We start from the raw sequence: 17,474 nt of genomic DNA, 5'->3' as shown, positions 1-17,474 counted from the left end.
CTTGATAGACTTGCTAAGAGTAAGAGCAGACTGTGCTGATTTACTGAGCTAATTGGTGAGACCCTGTGAGCTGAAGGACAGTGCATCACAGGGGACCTGGCATTCCTTAAGGACAGCCTCATGGAGCACAGAGCAATAGCCCTACACCTGCTTGGGAAAGTGAGGGGAGGTCTGAGGAGAGCAGTACTGAGGGAACTCCTGACTCAGCCTCAGCACAGCAGACTCATGCACCAGGTACAAACAAGGACAAGCTCGCTCAGGGAGATAAAACTCCTGCCTGCACAGGCAGAGGTGGTATCCAGAAAGCCACTGTTACTGGTAGGGCCACCAAAGGCAGCAGGAACTTCCAGCACTGGATCAGAAGTTAAGGAACAAAAGAAATGAAGGAAATACAGGTTTGCTGCTGACTGACAGGTGATCCAGGGACAGTAAATATGCCCAAGGCTGAGACACTTGATCCTTTCTTTGCCCTCGTCTTTGCCATCAGGATCTTCTAGGCCCTTGTCCCTCCCTATATATGGGATTAAAAGTGGAGAATAACTCAGTGGTGCAAGAGGATTGAGTCAGGGCTCTTTTTCTGATAGGGAGAAAGATTGCATTCTGTTTGGTGTAGGGCACAGGTCTTTTAAAATAGGAATTTAAATATCTTTAGGATATTCCTCATTAGGAATGCTAACGAGGATGTGGAAATAGAATAAGAAAGCCAGTGAAGTAAATGGGATGGGTTGAATGTCAATGGTTGTTCATAGTGTTACTTCAGCATTTTCAAGATAGAGTCTCTTCCATCTGACTTGTCAAAGACCCTGAAGTGTTTTTGAAAGTAACATCTCTGGCTGCTAATGAAGCTGGACAATTATAAAATCATGCACTTGCTGTGTGCTGCTTCTGAATTCCTAAAACTGTGGTTTGTAATGCAGCAGATTGTAACCCACATTTTCTCTGAAGAATTAGTTTAATGGATAGGAGCAAATGCCTTTTGATACTTAAGTGCACACAGTTGAAACATGCAAGGACAAGTAAAGAAGAAATGAAGTATAGGGAAGCAAAGCAACCTCATGAGGAGTGTTAAAAGTCGAGGTGCTGGTTATTTGGAGTGGATCACAATTCCTACAGCTTGCAGCTTTTTAATTTGGGAGGATAAGTGCACAGTTGTTTCCCAGGGACTGCCCTTCATCCTTGATTGTCAACATCATCTTCAGATCAGTCTTAACCAAAGATGAACATACAGGTGTTACAGAGGCAATGAGAATGCTGATAAGGTTTCAACACACTCTGACAGTACATATTATGTAAAATACTGAAGTCCTGTGTGCATCATCTCTTTTTATCTTAGTACTTCGGGGGAAAATGGTTTTACCATCCTCCAGACTGAGCTGTTTCTCAGTGAGATTGATGGTGGTTGACAGAGCAGAGTGGAAAGCACTCAGCCGTGGTAGTTTGACACAAAGGTTAAAGGAGTGACACAAGAAGTTCCTGTATTTGTCCCATCCCCCCCCCCCCCCCCTTTTTTTTTTTTCTAAGCAATCTCTATTAAGTTCCTCTAGATATCACAGCTAATAGATATTTCAAATTAGGATCAGATATTAGAGTCCAGAGGAAAATCTGCCTGATCTGCTACTAAAGGTTAGAGTTTGTTAATGCTTTTCTGGACCCATTGTTAAATGAATTTATAGAGTTGAGTCCATGCTTAAAATTGAGATGAGCATTTTAATGACATGACAAGTGTGCTGCTTCTACAGACTCACCTAAAATTTCTGTGGTATTTTTGGTCATCCGTAGTAGTGTCTGTTTACATCTGTTGTATGAAGGACTGGCTGAACTGACTTTATATTCTTAACAGACCCATATCTCTTGCTTCCCCCTCACTGGCAGAACAAGATCAGCTTTGTGTTTACTGCTTTCCCCACTGTGTTTCCAGACAATTCTTGGTAATGGATTCTGAGGAGTCCAGATTAAGAAGTGCGTCATTAGATAATTGTATTCCAACAACAGATTGCTTTAGTTGGGAGTGTAATGCAATTTGAAAGAATTTCCTGATGCATGGAGTACTGTAATGTCTCATTTAGTGTGTTTGCAAAGGATCCAGATCGTTCCTTCCCCATCCAGAGGTAACTGGGAGTGGTGCAAGACACAGTGATTTGCTTCTATACATAGCTTGGTTTGTCCCTTTTAGTTTCCTGCATTCCTACTCCTTTGGAAAGACTAAAGAGCAGCAGTGTGCAGCAGCTTGTCCCAGGCCTTTTCCCATGCCTAAGAAAATCTTGCTCAAGAGACCACAGAATCATCAAGATTGGAAGAGATCTTCAAGATCATCTAGTCCAACCATCAACCCAGCATAACCACCCCTAAGCCATATCCCCGAGTGTGACATCCAGATGCCTCTTAATGTTAGAAATACTTGTAATAAATGAAGCACTGGTCTTTGTTGGGTTTTTTGGGTTTTTTTTTGTTTGTTTGTTTGTTTTCCAATGCAGAAGATGAACCTTTATCATGTATCATTTTTTTTTGGCTAGGCATTTGTCTTGTTTTAAGTAAGTTTGTTGAGAGGTGGTTTGTTATTTGTGTCTGTGAAGTTTGTTTTTTCACAGTCTGCAATATCAGTAGTTCTTCAGAAGTGGGTTAGAGCAGGAACTCTTTCAGGGAGGCTTGCAGACTTCGTTAATTTTGGTCAGGTTGTTCTTAAGTTATTTGGTAAGAGTTCAGTGCCCAATGGCCTGTTAGAAGCTGCTTTTGCAGGTGAGGTGCCCAAAGTTGATTCAGACAAAGACAGTTGAAGGAAATGATTAATAACTTTCTAGGGGAGTTTTTTGAAGGAAAAACAAATCTTAATAAGGTTGTATTTCTGTTTAACCCTGCTCTTTTCCCAAATCTTTCTAGACTATTCATCTCACTGCTGTCAAATGTGAATTAGATTTGCTTTGTAAAATATATACAATCTGCATTGGTGTATTATTTGCCTGTTGAGACAAATTATATTTTTGATAAAACATGGTTTTATTTCTGTGCCATAAAGCATATACAATAAAGTGGTACAATAAAAGCAGGCTTTCATTTGCTGCAGTTCAAACTTTTTAGTGGTTTGGCCTTGTATTTTAATATTTATTTTGTCATTATGCATTCAAGCCCTATTTTAGTGGGTTTTAATTTTCTCATATAATACATTTGTGTCTTGTTTTACGGCACTAGTAGAAATGTCTGATAGTAATGTGTTGCTTGACCTCTGATCTATTTTTGAGTTTTAGAAAAGTCACCTAATATGACTAAATTTGTGAGATTTAAGGTTATTCATCACTTTTATATCATGTAATGGTAGGTTGTATACTCAGCATTTGCCTGAAGTCTCAAATCTGTTACTTCAGAACTGGTAGGCTGAGTGGAGGTTCTGTAGCAGTTACATAATGCACATTCCAGCTGTCAGAAGCATCTGTTGGTTTCCTTTTTTTGGTTTTGTTTTCTTGCCTGTTTGTTTTTAACAAGAGAATTGTGTGGTGGTTGCATTAGTACAGAAACATTTCCTAGATGGTTGCTATGACTGTCAGAGCAGGTTTTCTCATGGCATCACTATGTAGACCTAGAGCTGCAGAAAATTGGAAGAGTTTAATACAGTATTATTAAAAAGACAAAATCTTCTCAGATTGAATATTATGTTGACATAGCTATTTTTTATTGTTAGTTTTAACATGGTATTTGTCTGAAATCACTTTTAAAACCCAGGTTTTCACAGCTGCTTGTTGGACCAGTTGTGAATCTTATACAAAAGTCCTGCAGGAGAACATTTTAAATGTAGTCTCTCAAAGAGTATTTGTATTTTCACAGCCTTTAAGTATTTTCCAACTTTTTACAGTTTGTTATTATGTAAAGACTTAAATATATACAGAGAGAGTGTGTGGAATGCTGTGAAACAATGTTTGTTTCCATGTTTAGAATGTAAAACAATGTCTGTACTTACCAAGCTGATACATTATACAAAACAACCCCAAACCAACCAACCAAAAAAAAACCCAAACAAACCCCCCCACCCAACCAAACCAAACTGAAAGGAATATAACATTGTAGCAGCCTAATGTACTCAGGTATCCATAGTTAATACATGTTTAGGTAATGGCTGCTGTTGGTATCAGTACAGCCAGCCCATGTTAATTCTAACAAACACTAACAGAGGATTAAATTCCTCAGTTCACAAAGCAGTTTAACTTGAAGATATTAGAAAATGACATACTGTAAGACATCAAATTTCTTTCTGAGCATTATAAAGAAAGGTGTTTTTTTCCAGAAATGTTTCTGGAGAGTTCGATATTTGTGGTAGAAAATGTTAAATACATGAATTTTTCTGAAACCTATTATGAGTTCAGTTTAACCTTAAGAGATAAAAACCAGGGGACGCTTAGAAACTGTGTAGATAGAAATCTTCTGTTCTGAGTATCCCAAGCAGGCTTAGATGGTCCCTGGCTCGTAGCAGTCCCGTGTCCTTCAGTGCCTGTGCAGTGGTGCTGCTGTGTCTGCAGGCAGTCTGTCATATGCTCCTTCAGGCACGCTGTGGCAGAGGACAAAACAGAGCGCTGTTTGCAGGCCAGATGAAAGCAAACTAAAGTATCACAGCATTTTTATATTTCAGAAAGTAATGTAGCTGTATTGCACTTTTCAGAGCAGTGGAAAGAGTTCTGTGTTGGAAAGTCTTGTGGGGAGAGATCTGCTCCCACGAGGTACTGGAGTTGTCACCCGGAGACCCCTTATTCTTCAGCTGGTGCACGTTTCCCCGGAGGATGGTCGGAAAGGAGCTGGAGATGAAAATGGTAAGTGTGATCCAAGAATGTGTTTTGCCTTTTTGGCAAGAGAATTCAAGTCTTTCTTGTTCTTTTAAATGAAAAATCAGTGGCTGTAATCATAAAACTCTAGTATATGCTTTTTAAAATGTGCTTGGAAGAAAACACAGCTGCTGTAACATCTGTTTTTTCCATTTAGCAAACATCATGAAGTCAAAACCTTTTGGATATTCAAAATACCTTTAATGTTTCAAGCTTTCCTGTTCTTGGGAATTTCTTTTGAGAAGAACAGGCCAAAGAAAGCATTTCAGTTGTAAAGTTAATTGTCTGGAGTGTAGAGAACATGATTTTCTTCTGTGTGTTTTTCATCCCCTCCCCTTCTGCTGTATAAATAAGGTATTTCATTGAGAGGGTGATGAATATGAGAGTTTTTAGAAGGAGGGTAGGAAATCGGTAAGTTCTGAATGAAGAGGAAGGAGGAGAAATGAAAACAAACTTGTAGATGCAAACAGAATGGAATTTTCACATTGTGTAGCTTACAGATGCCACCCTACTTGCCTGCACTGAGAGACTCCAAGTGCATCAAGCACAGCACTTCAAATGTTCTGAAACTGTTTACTTTGAAGCTTGTCTGCTGTACTGCTTCTATTTTATCCTGCAGCAGATCAAGAAAGTGATCTCAGTTGTCCTTTGGGAGTTTCAGTGCTCATTTTATACCAACTAATGCTCCTGATCTTAGGAAGGAGCAGCAGGGGCGTATCCACCTTCTGATTGTAAGATAAATCGTAGAGGTTTTATGTAGACACTAACAACTACACAGGCTTTTGTTGGCATGGTAATCTTGGGAATATAAATATTGATTCTCATTCTGTTCAAATTTTTATCCATTTGTTTCCAGCAATAGTAAGTCAAGGTATCAGACATTCTTTACAGTATTTGTTTTCCTAATAATAATTCCTTTACAGTATTTGTTTTCCTGTAATATTTATGGCTTTTTCTTTCTGAAGGACAGTTACGTGTGCTGTTTGAAAGGTTTAAGCTCCAATCTTAATTACTGTCACAAGCAGAGAACACAGGGTTCATAACAATTAGCATGCAAACTGTGTGAGAAATTGTAGGGACAATTCAGCCTGGAAGTTATCTCAAGAGACCTCTGGTCCAGTCTCCTCAAAATAGGGCCAACTCTGAAGTCAAGACCAGGTTTCTTTGGTCTGTATCTGCTTGGGTCTGAAAACCTCGAAGGATGGAGAATTCAATCTCAGTGCTACTTTTAGAAATGGCACATTTGATGTCTTTAAATGCAGTTTTGCATTGCTTGCATTGTTCAGTGTATAGTTTGTATTTCTACTTCTCAGAATGCTTGGATTCTGAGTTGTAGGGTAAAATATTTTGTTCTTCTTTGCAACTTTACAGGTGTAAAACGAGATTTTGTAATTGGAGTATTCTAAGTCAAGGCAAAGCCTTTTTGTTTTAGGTTGCATTTGATTTGGGGATTTGGATTTTAAATTTAAAATTCATAGGGGTGTTGGGCTAAATTATTTATTATGCCCACTTAGATTTTTTTGGGAGGGAAAACAATCAATATGTAAGATGTAAATGTTATAATCTCATCTTGGTCTTCTGAGAGAGATGTGGGCTTGTTTGGTAAGGACAGATCAGAACAGAAATTATGATTTGCCAGTTGAGTTTGAAATGTCTCATTCAGGCAAATTGTGGTCTAAATGATGTTGTCACTGATCTGGTTTAGCTTATGTTCAGATTGTGGTGTTACATCTGAGAAGATGGGATCAAGCAGCTTGGAAAGAAAAGAGCTGACAACCTCTTATCCTGGCTGTACTGTGTAATGTTGTAATAAGTGCCATTAGAGGTATATTTTTAGAGGTAATGTTATTTGTAATGAGGTAGATGTTTAGGTAGGGTTGAATATGGATTTGGGATTTCCCAGAGGAAAACAGAAAAGGATTTTATGCAGATGAGGGATTTCTCCTTTACAAGTTGAATGTTGGACAAGAGAGTATCAGTCTTGGCATGCTGCTTTCTGAATGCTGGCATTGAACTCCCTGTGCTTGCTCTACTGGTATTATATATTAACACAGCCATTTCAAAATAGCTTCCACTCTGTGGGTCTTAGAAGCTTTAATTTTACTTCTGGTGGGGTGTTGGCATCCAGAAAGCTTCCCAGTTTTTAACACAAAGCACTTTTGACTGCTGTGCTGTTCACTTAGGGAGGGACAAATGATACCCTTGTACTGTGATCACTGCAATAAATCAAGAGGATCAGAAAAGACCAGAGATAATATTTTAATTTAATTTGAAGTTCTGTATTTTTGTAACAGACTGTTCTGTATATTCTGCAGAGATTGTGTGTAATTTGATGTGAAGGAAATGTTCTCATCATGCTTTTGCTGTTTTATTGTTGGCCTCTAGTGATTCAGCACATATGGTGTGTTTGATGTGATGATACCATACTGTGGTGTTCTCTGATCACATTGCAAGAGAAGCTGCACTTACCAGAGATCTGGGCCTGGCCTTGTGAATTATTAAATTGGCCTTGCAGTGAGGACCCATAATGGTAATTCAGAAATGGAAAATAAGAGAGAACATACCAGTGGCCAGGTAGTAAATGCTTATAGGGTTTTTTGTTTGTTTGTTCCAGGATAGGAAACAGAACGTTGTTCAAATTCTGAACAGATAGAATTGATACAGAGCACAGGAATATTTAATACAGATCAATTACTTGATAAATCAGTGCTGTTTTGTCAGCCTTTTGCTCTCTACTTCAGTTAGGAATCTCTTACCCCTACCTCCCAAACAGGGTGGCCTGCTTCACTGGGCTTGGCTTTGTAGAAGCACTAGAGGGAAAAGAGCTTTCCCTCAAAAGTGCTTGCAGTCTAGTTGGTGCCAAGGATGGGAAAAATGGTACAACAGAGTTAGTATCTGGTAAATTCTCATTGCAATGCTACAGGAAATCTACGGTGGTGGCCTTTTCTGACTCCCAGTAGCTTCTTCCACTGGAAATGACTAACATTTTCATTGCCTTAGAAAGGGAGAGGAGATCAATGCATAACTGAATCAGTGATCTTTGTATTATAATGAGCTTCTTAAAGGAGTTTTATAAAGTAGGACATAACATGTACAATTTGTTGGAAGGCAGTCCTGAGAAAAATCAAGTAATATGTGTGCTTTTCCTGGGTATTAAGGTTTTCAGGTCTTACTACAGGATATGGAAAACCAGAAAAATGCAGACTGCTTTATTCATGAGATGTGGTGGTGTTTTTTTGTTTTTGTTTTTTTTTTGAAAAGCTATTTGTTTTTAATAGCTGCTGTTTTAGTAATTTCTTATAATGTGTAACACTGGATTTCATCATGACCAAAGTGTCATTTCCTCATGCCTTTATCTAGCATTTAATCTTTAATGTAATTAGGTGATAAATTCTTCTGAAGGCATTGCCTGAAAAGCTTCCAAAAAGTAACATGACTGAGGGAACATGGATTTACCAGTTGAGTGAAAAAAAAACATTCTACATGAAAACCAGAACAGTGGATTGCTGAATGTAGGCTAATTAAAACACTTTCTCCTTGCCTTGAGCTATGTTACATTTAGAGAAATGCAAATCCTTCCTCCTTTCCTAAAAACCTCCCTCCCATTAAATTAGATCTATTGGGAAACTTTTCTGTAGGTGTTAGCAAGTTAAAATGCAGTGTCCCTGACAGGAGTGTGTCTTTTTAATATTTATACTAAGAAACTTACAGATAATACTGAAAAAATTATTTATACATTGAACTAAGCCGAGTACCTGGCTACAAATTCCCATGCCACCAGAAGGAGAATAATGTAAGACTAAAACATTGTCTGAGAAGGAAATCATCTCCCAAGGAGGGACATGACCAGAGAGTGCTTGGTCCATATCTTTCAAATGTAATAGTGGTGGTATCTTGCTGTATATTTTTCATCCTGGCTTTAGGCCTCTCTTTACTCTCTTAGATTCAATTTGCTCCCTTAGATTCAAGAGAGATGAGCAATACAATACTGAGCATACTGTAGTTTCTTCCTCTATGTGCATTTTACTTTATTTCCTTTGAACAGTAAATAAAACCCATTAAATAACCTGGAATAGAGGAACCCTTTCATTTTGCACTTTGGAGACTGGTATGTAATTTTGCCTGTTTACCAACAAATACAAACAAAAGCTTTTTCCTAATGATGTTTTCTTCATAGTTCTTTTGCCTGCAGAAAAGTAGGGAGGAAAGTTTAATTTTAAAATGTTTTCTTTAACAGATGCAGTCCATCAAAATCATATTTCTATTGATGTTACACACACCTTTGAGCAAGACTCTCCTGATGGACTAAGCTTTTCAAACCGATGAGTTGATTATTGCTGTGCTACCTGAATTTTGTACCAAACAGGCACAAACCAAAAATACCTTCACCAGTTCATTTTGCTGCTTACACTTTCAGGGTGTTGTCCAGAAATCACAGGAAAACAGAGTTATAAATTCATCAACCCCTCAATAAGAAGTTGGGCTTTTCTTGTAATGAAATTTCCATAAATACTTTGAAAAAATTTGAAAGTTGAGATGGGTAATGCATATGTTGTCTCTTCTTAAATCTGTCTCAGAACTGATGTTATTCTTTCATGGAGTCTGAAAAATGTTGATGCACAGCATCAGATTTCCTTCCCATACATTAACACTACTTCCATTGACATTATAAATGTTTCTTTACTCTTTCTGGTTCTTGCTATGAGTAAATGATGAGAAATATATTTTGCCAAAAAGTTGAGCTTTGTGCAGCCCAGTGGTTCTGTGCTCAGATAAGAAAATACTTTGAGCTGTTGGAATTAGGTAAATGGCAATAATAGTCACCATCAAGTAAACTTTGTTGTATAGAATATCTGATTAATGGGCATCATTTATATGTGTTTAGTTAAGGTCTTATTTCTGTGCATATTGCTAATGTTACATACTGTCATCAGTACTAGAATAGCATGCACATCTGTCTGCATGCATTTGTGCTCTTTGTAATAGAATCTTGTACTGAAAGTGAATAAAATGCTATATTAAATATAACTAAAAATGTTAAACACCATTCAATGCTGTTTCTTTTTAACTGCAGACCCTGCTACATGGAAAAATCCAAGACACCTTGCTAAAGGTTGCCTTTATCCACTTGCTTTTTCTCCCTACACCTGAAGTGCATGCTTATATACACTAATCACATACATTTCATGCCACATGATTGTTGATTACACTTTTCCTTTTACACTTCAGCTACTGTGGTGATTATTTTGCTGTCTTGTGATCTGATTGATTTTCAGTTTTCTGACCTTTTTGCATTAGAATGAGGTGATTTTTGCTTTTCTGCTGTGCTGTTGCTGCTTCATAGAACTTCCTGCACTTTAAATTCCCAAATCCTTAAAAAAAATTTTTGTTGATCAACTTTCTTAAATTTCAGTTTAAGGGAAAAAACCATTTTGGAGGATTATTTGATTGTAGGTAAACCATGTGTTTGCCAAAAGGCCAGACTTCTTGTAGACAGGTCTTGTAGAGCAGATTGCTGTCTCAGGGAGCACAGAGGAAATGACCACAAACTGAAAATCGGAAATAGAACCTGGAAATAGAACTTATACTTGGAAATCTAAGAGTGAAAGTGTGAATATCTTGCAGTGTGACTCAAACTGCTTGCCTGTGCTACAAGGCAGGAATTGAACGTAACTTCCTTTGCTGCTTCTGGGACTGCTCTTGCAGAGTCCCCAGGTTATTCTGGACCTCAGTGGTGACTGACAAGTGTGAAGATGTTTGGTCCTTGACAGATTTGGGAAGAGACATGTTCTGCTAAGGCTTCTTCGTAATGCAGAACTCTTACGTTGCAAAACTCTATTTTCTGTTTGCTTGCTTTTAGGCCTACAGGTTTTTCTAACTTTTTCTTTCAGCTGTAATTTGATCTCACTTGCATGGTAAAAGCAATGGTGGTAAAAGCTAGACTTTTTTTCCCCCAGGTTTTTAAGCTATTGCTAATAATTCTTTTGTTTTCTGTTACAAGCTGATATTTCGTGAACAAGACTATTTCTGAAAGATTGCAGGATAGGTGATTGGCTCAGGCATAGGTAGGAAGGTGGACCTGGTGTGAGACAAATCAGACCTAGTAGTGAGGTGCAATGTTTCAATAGACAGAATCATAAAGCTATTTAACATCCAACTGTAGAAAGCAAACTCATTTTCTTTTGCTGCTTGAAAAAAAACCCACACCTCGTAGTTTTCAATGAACAGGCCTTGGAAAAATGTTAGCAAAACATCTGCTTCTTTCTCATGTGTCCATTTTTGTTTTCAGAGGTAGATGCTGCAGAATGGGGTAAATTTCTTCATACCAAAAATAAGGTATGTTTACTCTCTTGATGAAGTAGCGGTGTCATAAATATATTAACATATATATATTTAATTTTTTTATCTCTTCCATGGACTTTCCTGAAAAGATGATGTTTCTTGGCATTATACCTGCTGTACTGTATGGCAGAATATTGAGGATTTTGTGTTTTGCTTTTTATGAGTAGAAAACTTTTGAAGACATGAAATGTCTGTTGTGCAGGTCATTAATTCTGCTGAGTTTTCATAGCCCTTTTTGGGTTATTTTGTTGATTATCCTATTTTGTGCATTGCCAAAATTAGAATGGACATCACAAAGACAAGGGTAGGTGTAAGCACAAGTCATTTCAGTCCATTGAAGGATTGGCTACTTCAAAGATTTATTAGAAAGCTGTGAAAAAGAAGGAAGAGCCTCATGTGCATCAGGGTCAAGGAGCAGAAACTGAGATTACCTAGCACTTCAGGAAGAGAGTCAAAGCTTAATTCTTGCTTGAAGACAATCATATTTTTGTTGGCAGATAAATTATACAAGTGTTTATTACTTCAAACTGATTTCCTCACCTTCTAGGCAGTGCTAGAAATTGAAGGAAAGCTAGAGAGGAATATAGAGGGAATCACTGGAAAGGTAGCTCTGTGCTAACCTTTTTTGTGTTGGTGACAGGAGAACACTTTTTACAAGAGTAGAAAAATTTGAAAATGAAATTGCCCTTTGTCCTTTTCAAGGTGAGAAGCGGTTTAGGCTACATGTTGCTTATTAACTTCAAAGGATTACAGCTAGACTCAAAATGGAATTAAGTGTTTGGAATTCTCTGTAGGTGGACACAAATTAACCATTTGTGTCTGACACTGGTTATAAGTGCTAATAACTGCCATCTCACAGAATTAGTCAGCAGATTAAATACCAATTTCTATAATTTTTAGCACAGATGAGTCCTGTTAGCATCAGTTTAAGGGCTACTAGTAATTCATATTTTTTAATTTTTTTTAATATTCTGTATACTTAGAGAGTTTTTCACCATCCCTTGGAGAACATTATTTTGCAGTTAAGTAAGTGAATGCCGTCTTTGATTTTTAAACTTTTTTTTCCTTCCTTCAGATCTATACAGATTTTGATGAAATTCGTCAGGAAATAGAGAATGAAACTGAAAGGATTTCAGGAAACAATAAGGTAAATCCTGTACTGTCCATCTGTTGTCTTGCTATTGATTTTTTTGCTGCTAAACCTTTCTTAAAGAGTTTTGGCAGCTAGGATTGAAAAGCACTTAACTGTCCTAATGAAGAACACAGGAATACTGCTTGCTATCTTGAGATATTTTCACTGTGTTCATGAGATAAATTACTTCAGCTGAAAGACAGAGAAATGTTACTTTACTTCAAGATTCTGTAATAAAAGTGCAAAAAATAAACTTTCAGTTAAGCTTGTTGTTGTTTTTCTACATACCTAGCTTTATATGTAATTATAAACTTGGCTGCTGCCAAAGACAGAAGAGTTGGTTGACAGATGTTTGGCTTTTTTTCCTTGCTGTGTGTTTTAAGGTATGTAGTGAAAGTCTGTGTAGTATGAAACTACAGCCTTTGGATTTTCATATGATGAATTTAAATAATCTGGGCAGTAATTATTACTTCTTATTAATGTGTTTCTAGGGGATCAGCCCTGAACCAATTCATCTTAAGATTTTTTCAGCTAACGTTGTGAATCTGACTCTTGTGGACTTGCCTGGAATGACAAAGGTAAGATGCAGAGTGCTCTCTTCTGACTCAGTGTGTGTTTCTGAACAAGGTGTGCCTGTTCACTCTTTGCCATTGTTCTGCATTGTTAGATAAACTGCTTTCCTGGGGTTAAGCAGTGTTACATAAATTTGATGTGTCACTGTCTTCTGGGGTAAGATTTGGGTTTCTGATGCACTTTGCTGAGGCCAGAGACAGATTTGCTTATCTTTTCCTCTTGCTCCATGTAAGTGATGGTGGGTATGTGGGCTGCGTGTTCCTTTCCATAGGAGGGGTGGCACTCCAGGTCTCAGAGCTGTACCTGCAGATAGATGAGTATTTGGCCACTTGGAAAATCTCTTCCACATTACTACTCCAGGAGTTGCTATGCATTTTCTGTGTAAGAGGCTGTCTAAAGTGAGGCTATCTTCAGAGAAATATTCAGATCTTGCCTGTTCAGGTTACATATGGAATAATTTTCTGAGACGTGGGGAAGACAAGATGACTTCTCTCCCTGCCCATGCACTCATACACCCTTCACTCTCCCAGCTGTGCACATGGTTCTTGGACACCAAGCCTCATGCAGGCATAAAGACAAACTTGAACAGTTCCATATTGTTTTTTTTTTTCTAGGTGCCTGTTGGTGATCAGCCTAAAGACATTGAACTTCAAATCAGAGAGCTCATCCTTCAGTTCATCAGTAACCCCAATTCTATTATCCTGGCAGTCACGGCTGCTAACACAGACATGGCCACTTCTGAAGCACTGAAAATAGCCCGGGAGGTGGATCCAGATGGTGAGCACCAAGGCTAACTGGATGCTGTAATTCAACTGCTTTTTAAAACTCAGTCCTAAAATAAAACTGAAGTGGTTTGAGCGAAATATAGTAAGAAAAGTAAATGTCACCACATTTCCTAGAAAATAGAAGTTTTATATTTGCTTGAAGACTTCTTGCTGCAGGCTCTGCAACTCAAGAGGATGCTGGAATGAATCAATAGCTGATAGATTTCTGGCTTGCCAGCAGGCCAAGTAACTATTCTAATAGCCATGGAGTCAATTCTGTTTCCACACAGCAAAATGATACTAAGAATGTTGGGGATTTTCAGAGTTTCAGTACTTCAGGGTGGTCTGTTAGAGCAATTTCATCCTTTATTGTCCAAAATTGTTTCCTTTGGCTGAGAAAATATGCCACCCTGCAGCTAGTAATTGACTATGTAGCTGATAGTTTAGTGACCTTTAGTAAGGATAAGATGAATTTTGGTGCCTGTATTTATGTGGGAGAACTGACTGACTGACTGGAGCAGGGAGATTATCATTTTATATTTACCTAAGGACTTGGAAACAGATATGAAGCTCCTGGCTGCCTGCTCCTTGCTTTTGCAAAGCGCTGTCGGTGCTATTGACTAACAAATGGCACTGTATGATTTGAAAGGACATAGATTAGTACACTTGGAAAGTAAGCATACAGAAATTAGGCTAAAATTTAGTGTACCCTCAAAATTTTTTTTTCCTTAAAATGTAACTCTTTCTTCTTGATTGTTTTCAAACTCGCAAGTCTGCTTTGGCTTGTCTGCCACATAACCTTGAAGGAAAACCTCTTCTGGCAGTCTGCTCTGTTAAACTGTCCTGGTTCAAGATATTAGACCCCTTTTATTTTACTCCTGTGAAAATGACTGACAGTGTCTTTTGGATCACTTCCCAAAATTCTGAAACCTAAAGGTCTAGTGGCAGATCACGTTGCAGGTTCTGTGGGAGTAATACATTATAGTGAGAACCTACAGTACCAAAGTAGCTACACTCACATGAAAGTTTCAAGACCCAAGAATTTACTGTTTTTACTGAGATGCTGGTTTATTTTTTAGATGCAAAAAAAGTGTGTTACATTTAAAAAAAAAGTTCTTGGCACTTTTTTTTTCAGCCGAAGAGCTCAGGAAATATAAAGGTCCCAGACAAATGCTGTGTGTGTTAGCCTACTGGTTTAGGTGGGCAGTACTTACCTATGTAATAAATTTAGGTCACTAATTCTCCACTTTGCTGAATTATGAGTTTAAGTTACTCTGATCAAATCAGAACATCCCTGTGAGTGTTTTCCTTTTGGTAGGTCGAAGAACCCTTGCTGTTATCACAAAGCTGGATCTCATGGATGCTGGCACTGATGCTATGGATGTGCTCATGGGAAGAGTGATTCCAGTCAAACTTGGCATCATTGGAGTAGTGAATAGGTCTGTGTGGGCACATTGGTGCTATTTTTAAAACTGTGTTAATGTGAAGTAATGCTTCTGCTTTTTTAGCCATGAATATAGCTTTAAGAGTAAGGTGACAATGTTGAAATAAACTTCTGAATAAGCAAGTGAGAAGTTTGTTGCACACTTCTCAAAAGCCTTTGTTCTTCCACTCAACTAACTGCTAATGCAGACCTGAGTAGACACTTCTAAAAGAACTGTAGTGTCACCACTTCTGCTGTTGTCCCTCAGCTTGAAGGGTGCTTCTGGTCAGCTGTTTGCATTAGCTCTGATCCAGCACGGGTCCTGTATATCTTAGTCCTAACTGCATCTGGCTGTGGTACTGTTTGCTATGTTTTTTTCACATTACTCAGGCCAAATCTCGTGTAGTTTTGATAAAAGCATTGCTTAGTCTGTGTATAGTTGCTACCAATATCTATTTGTTGACTATGCTGCATGGAGAAAAAAATAAAATCCTTTAAAATCTGAGGAAGGTGAGTTACATGTGTAAAACAAAACCCACTTGTTAAATGTTCTGTCCAGAAAAGCAGAAGTGTAAATTACTTTTACTTTTACTTTGCATCCATTAACTAGTATGTAACTCTGCCTTTTACCTTCAGGAGTCAGCTGGATATTAACAATAAGAAGAGTGTGGCTGATTCCATTCGTGATGAGTATGGGTTTCTTCAAAAGAAATATCCTTCCCTCGCCAATCGAAATGGAACCAAGTATCTTGCTAGGACATTGAACAGGTATTACTGGAAGATATAAACTGATGTCTTAGACATATGTACAGACCTTTCTTTTACCCTTAGTGTCTCTTTTGGTGCTGTACAGTAATGCATTAAAGAAAACTCTGGTTGGAAACTCTGGTTCTCTCAGTTTCTGAATTTACTGTAATTTTCCCAAGTAAATGTTTTCCTTTGATGGTTATTTTGTGTCTCTTCTCTGTTTTGATGGAGATGGTAAAGCTGAAACTTTTTCTGCCTTCTAATGAGGGACTGTTTTCTATTTTTAGATTGCTGATGCATCATATCAGGGATTGCTTGCCAGAACTGAAAACCAGAATTAATGTTTTAGCTGCCCAGTACCAGTCTCTACTGAACAGCTATGGGGAACCTGTTGAAGACAAAAGTGCTACTTTATTGCAGCTGATCACCAAATTTGCCACAGAATATTGTAACACTATTGAAGGAACAGCAAAATACATAGAGACTTCAGAGCTGTAAGTACAAATGTTTTCCTGGAATATTGACTGAGGGGTTAGGTTGATCCGTTGGCTCTTACTGGCTCTCACTGGCAATATTACAACACTGGACCATAATATACTCAAAAGTGTTTGAATCCAAGCAACTGTAAAAAATATTTTCAGTGAGAGCTTTCTTCTTATTATTTGCTACTTCAGTTGTTATTTTCTTCTTTCAGATGTGGTGGAGCCAGAATCTGTTATATCTTTCATGAGACTTTTGGAAGAACTTTAGAATCTGTTGACCCTCTGGGTGGCCTTAACACAATTGACATTCTGACTGCCATTAGAAATGCCACTGTGAGTGTTCTTCTGTATTTCTGAGTGTTGTGGCTGTATGTTAGATAGGAAGCTAAGGTTTAATTCTATATAAGGGGGACAACTTTGAAATGGTGCAGTGTTTTCCTGACAGATCTGGTTTCTTGCTAATGGTAATTGCTGAGAATTAACAGAGTAAGGCCACTTTTAAATTTTGCAATATATAATAAAATGTTCACTTCTTCAAGCTTGACTTTGGATGTCAGACATGTCAGTCTGCTTTTGTACTGTGTGTGGACAGACAGGCAGCTTTCTGCACGGTCTTGTAGCCTGAGATAGTCCATAGCAATGATCTTTGTGTATGTTCCTATCCTCCTATAAATGTAAAATGTAAAAACAGGATTAAGCAACATGAAAGATGTCATACTTCAGGTAAAAAATGTTATATGTGTAGCTAAGCATTGGTCTGTATGGTCATAAATGAAATTACTCCAAACACTGAAACCCACCTATCTTGTTGGTGTGGTATTATGTGCCCAAGACTGTCCAATAAATTATGGCAGTTTTTCTTTCTGAAATTAGAAAGAAAATGTCTTTGCCTTTATAATAGATTTCATCTAAATATGGATCCACAAATGCGAAAAAGCATTGTTCAGATTTGTAAGCCTAAAGTGACATGAGTAGGTAGAAATCTCCAAGATTCTGTAAGGATGCTGGTTAATCATTGTTTAATACATTTTGTCTTACAGACAGCAATTTACAGCTTTAATTTTTAAATATTCTAGTAACACTTTACTCCTGAGACCTGTTCTGAGTGTCAGGTGTCATCACTGTGACCTGATTCATTCTGGGCCTCATCAAATACTACTACTTAGAAATGCATCTTGTTTTATACATAATCCAAGAGCTTTTTCC

At 37.8% G+C, this 17,474-nt stretch overlaps 1 protein-coding gene across 5 annotated transcripts in view; it reads left to right on the top strand.

Moving 5' to 3' along the window:
* DNM1L (dynamin 1 like) overlaps positions 1–17,474 on the top strand; it is a 34,567-nt gene that overhangs the window by 6,689 nt on the left and 10,404 nt on the right. For 3 of the 5 annotated variants that reach the window (XM_063395611.1, XM_063395607.1, XM_063395609.1), the window contains exons 2-11: positions 4,646–4,793; positions 9,880–9,918; positions 11,095–11,141; positions 12,223–12,294; positions 12,771–12,857; positions 13,467–13,629; positions 14,935–15,055; positions 15,676–15,807; positions 16,074–16,280; positions 16,481–16,601. In XM_063395611.1, coding sequence (XP_063251681.1) covers positions 4,646–4,793; positions 9,880–9,918; positions 11,095–11,141; positions 12,223–12,294; positions 12,771–12,857; positions 13,467–13,629; positions 14,935–15,055; positions 15,676–15,807; positions 16,074–16,280; positions 16,481–16,601 — 1,137 coding nt within the window. The remainder of the gene's footprint in view (positions 1–4,645; positions 4,794–9,879; positions 9,919–11,094; positions 11,142–12,222; positions 12,295–12,770; positions 12,858–13,466; positions 13,630–14,934; positions 15,056–15,675; positions 15,808–16,073; positions 16,281–16,480; positions 16,602–17,474) is intronic. The other 2 variants (XM_063395608.1, XM_063395610.1) reach the window with 1 other exon arrangement.

This window comes from Prinia subflava, chromosome 4, assembly GCF_021018805.1.
Source record: "Prinia subflava isolate CZ2003 ecotype Zambia chromosome 4, Cam_Psub_1.2, whole genome shotgun sequence".
NCBI lineage: Eukaryota > Metazoa > Chordata > Aves > Passeriformes > Cisticolidae > Prinia > Prinia subflava.
Note: the sequence above shows the minus strand (reverse complement) of the source record. Positions and strands in the feature narration are given on the sequence as shown.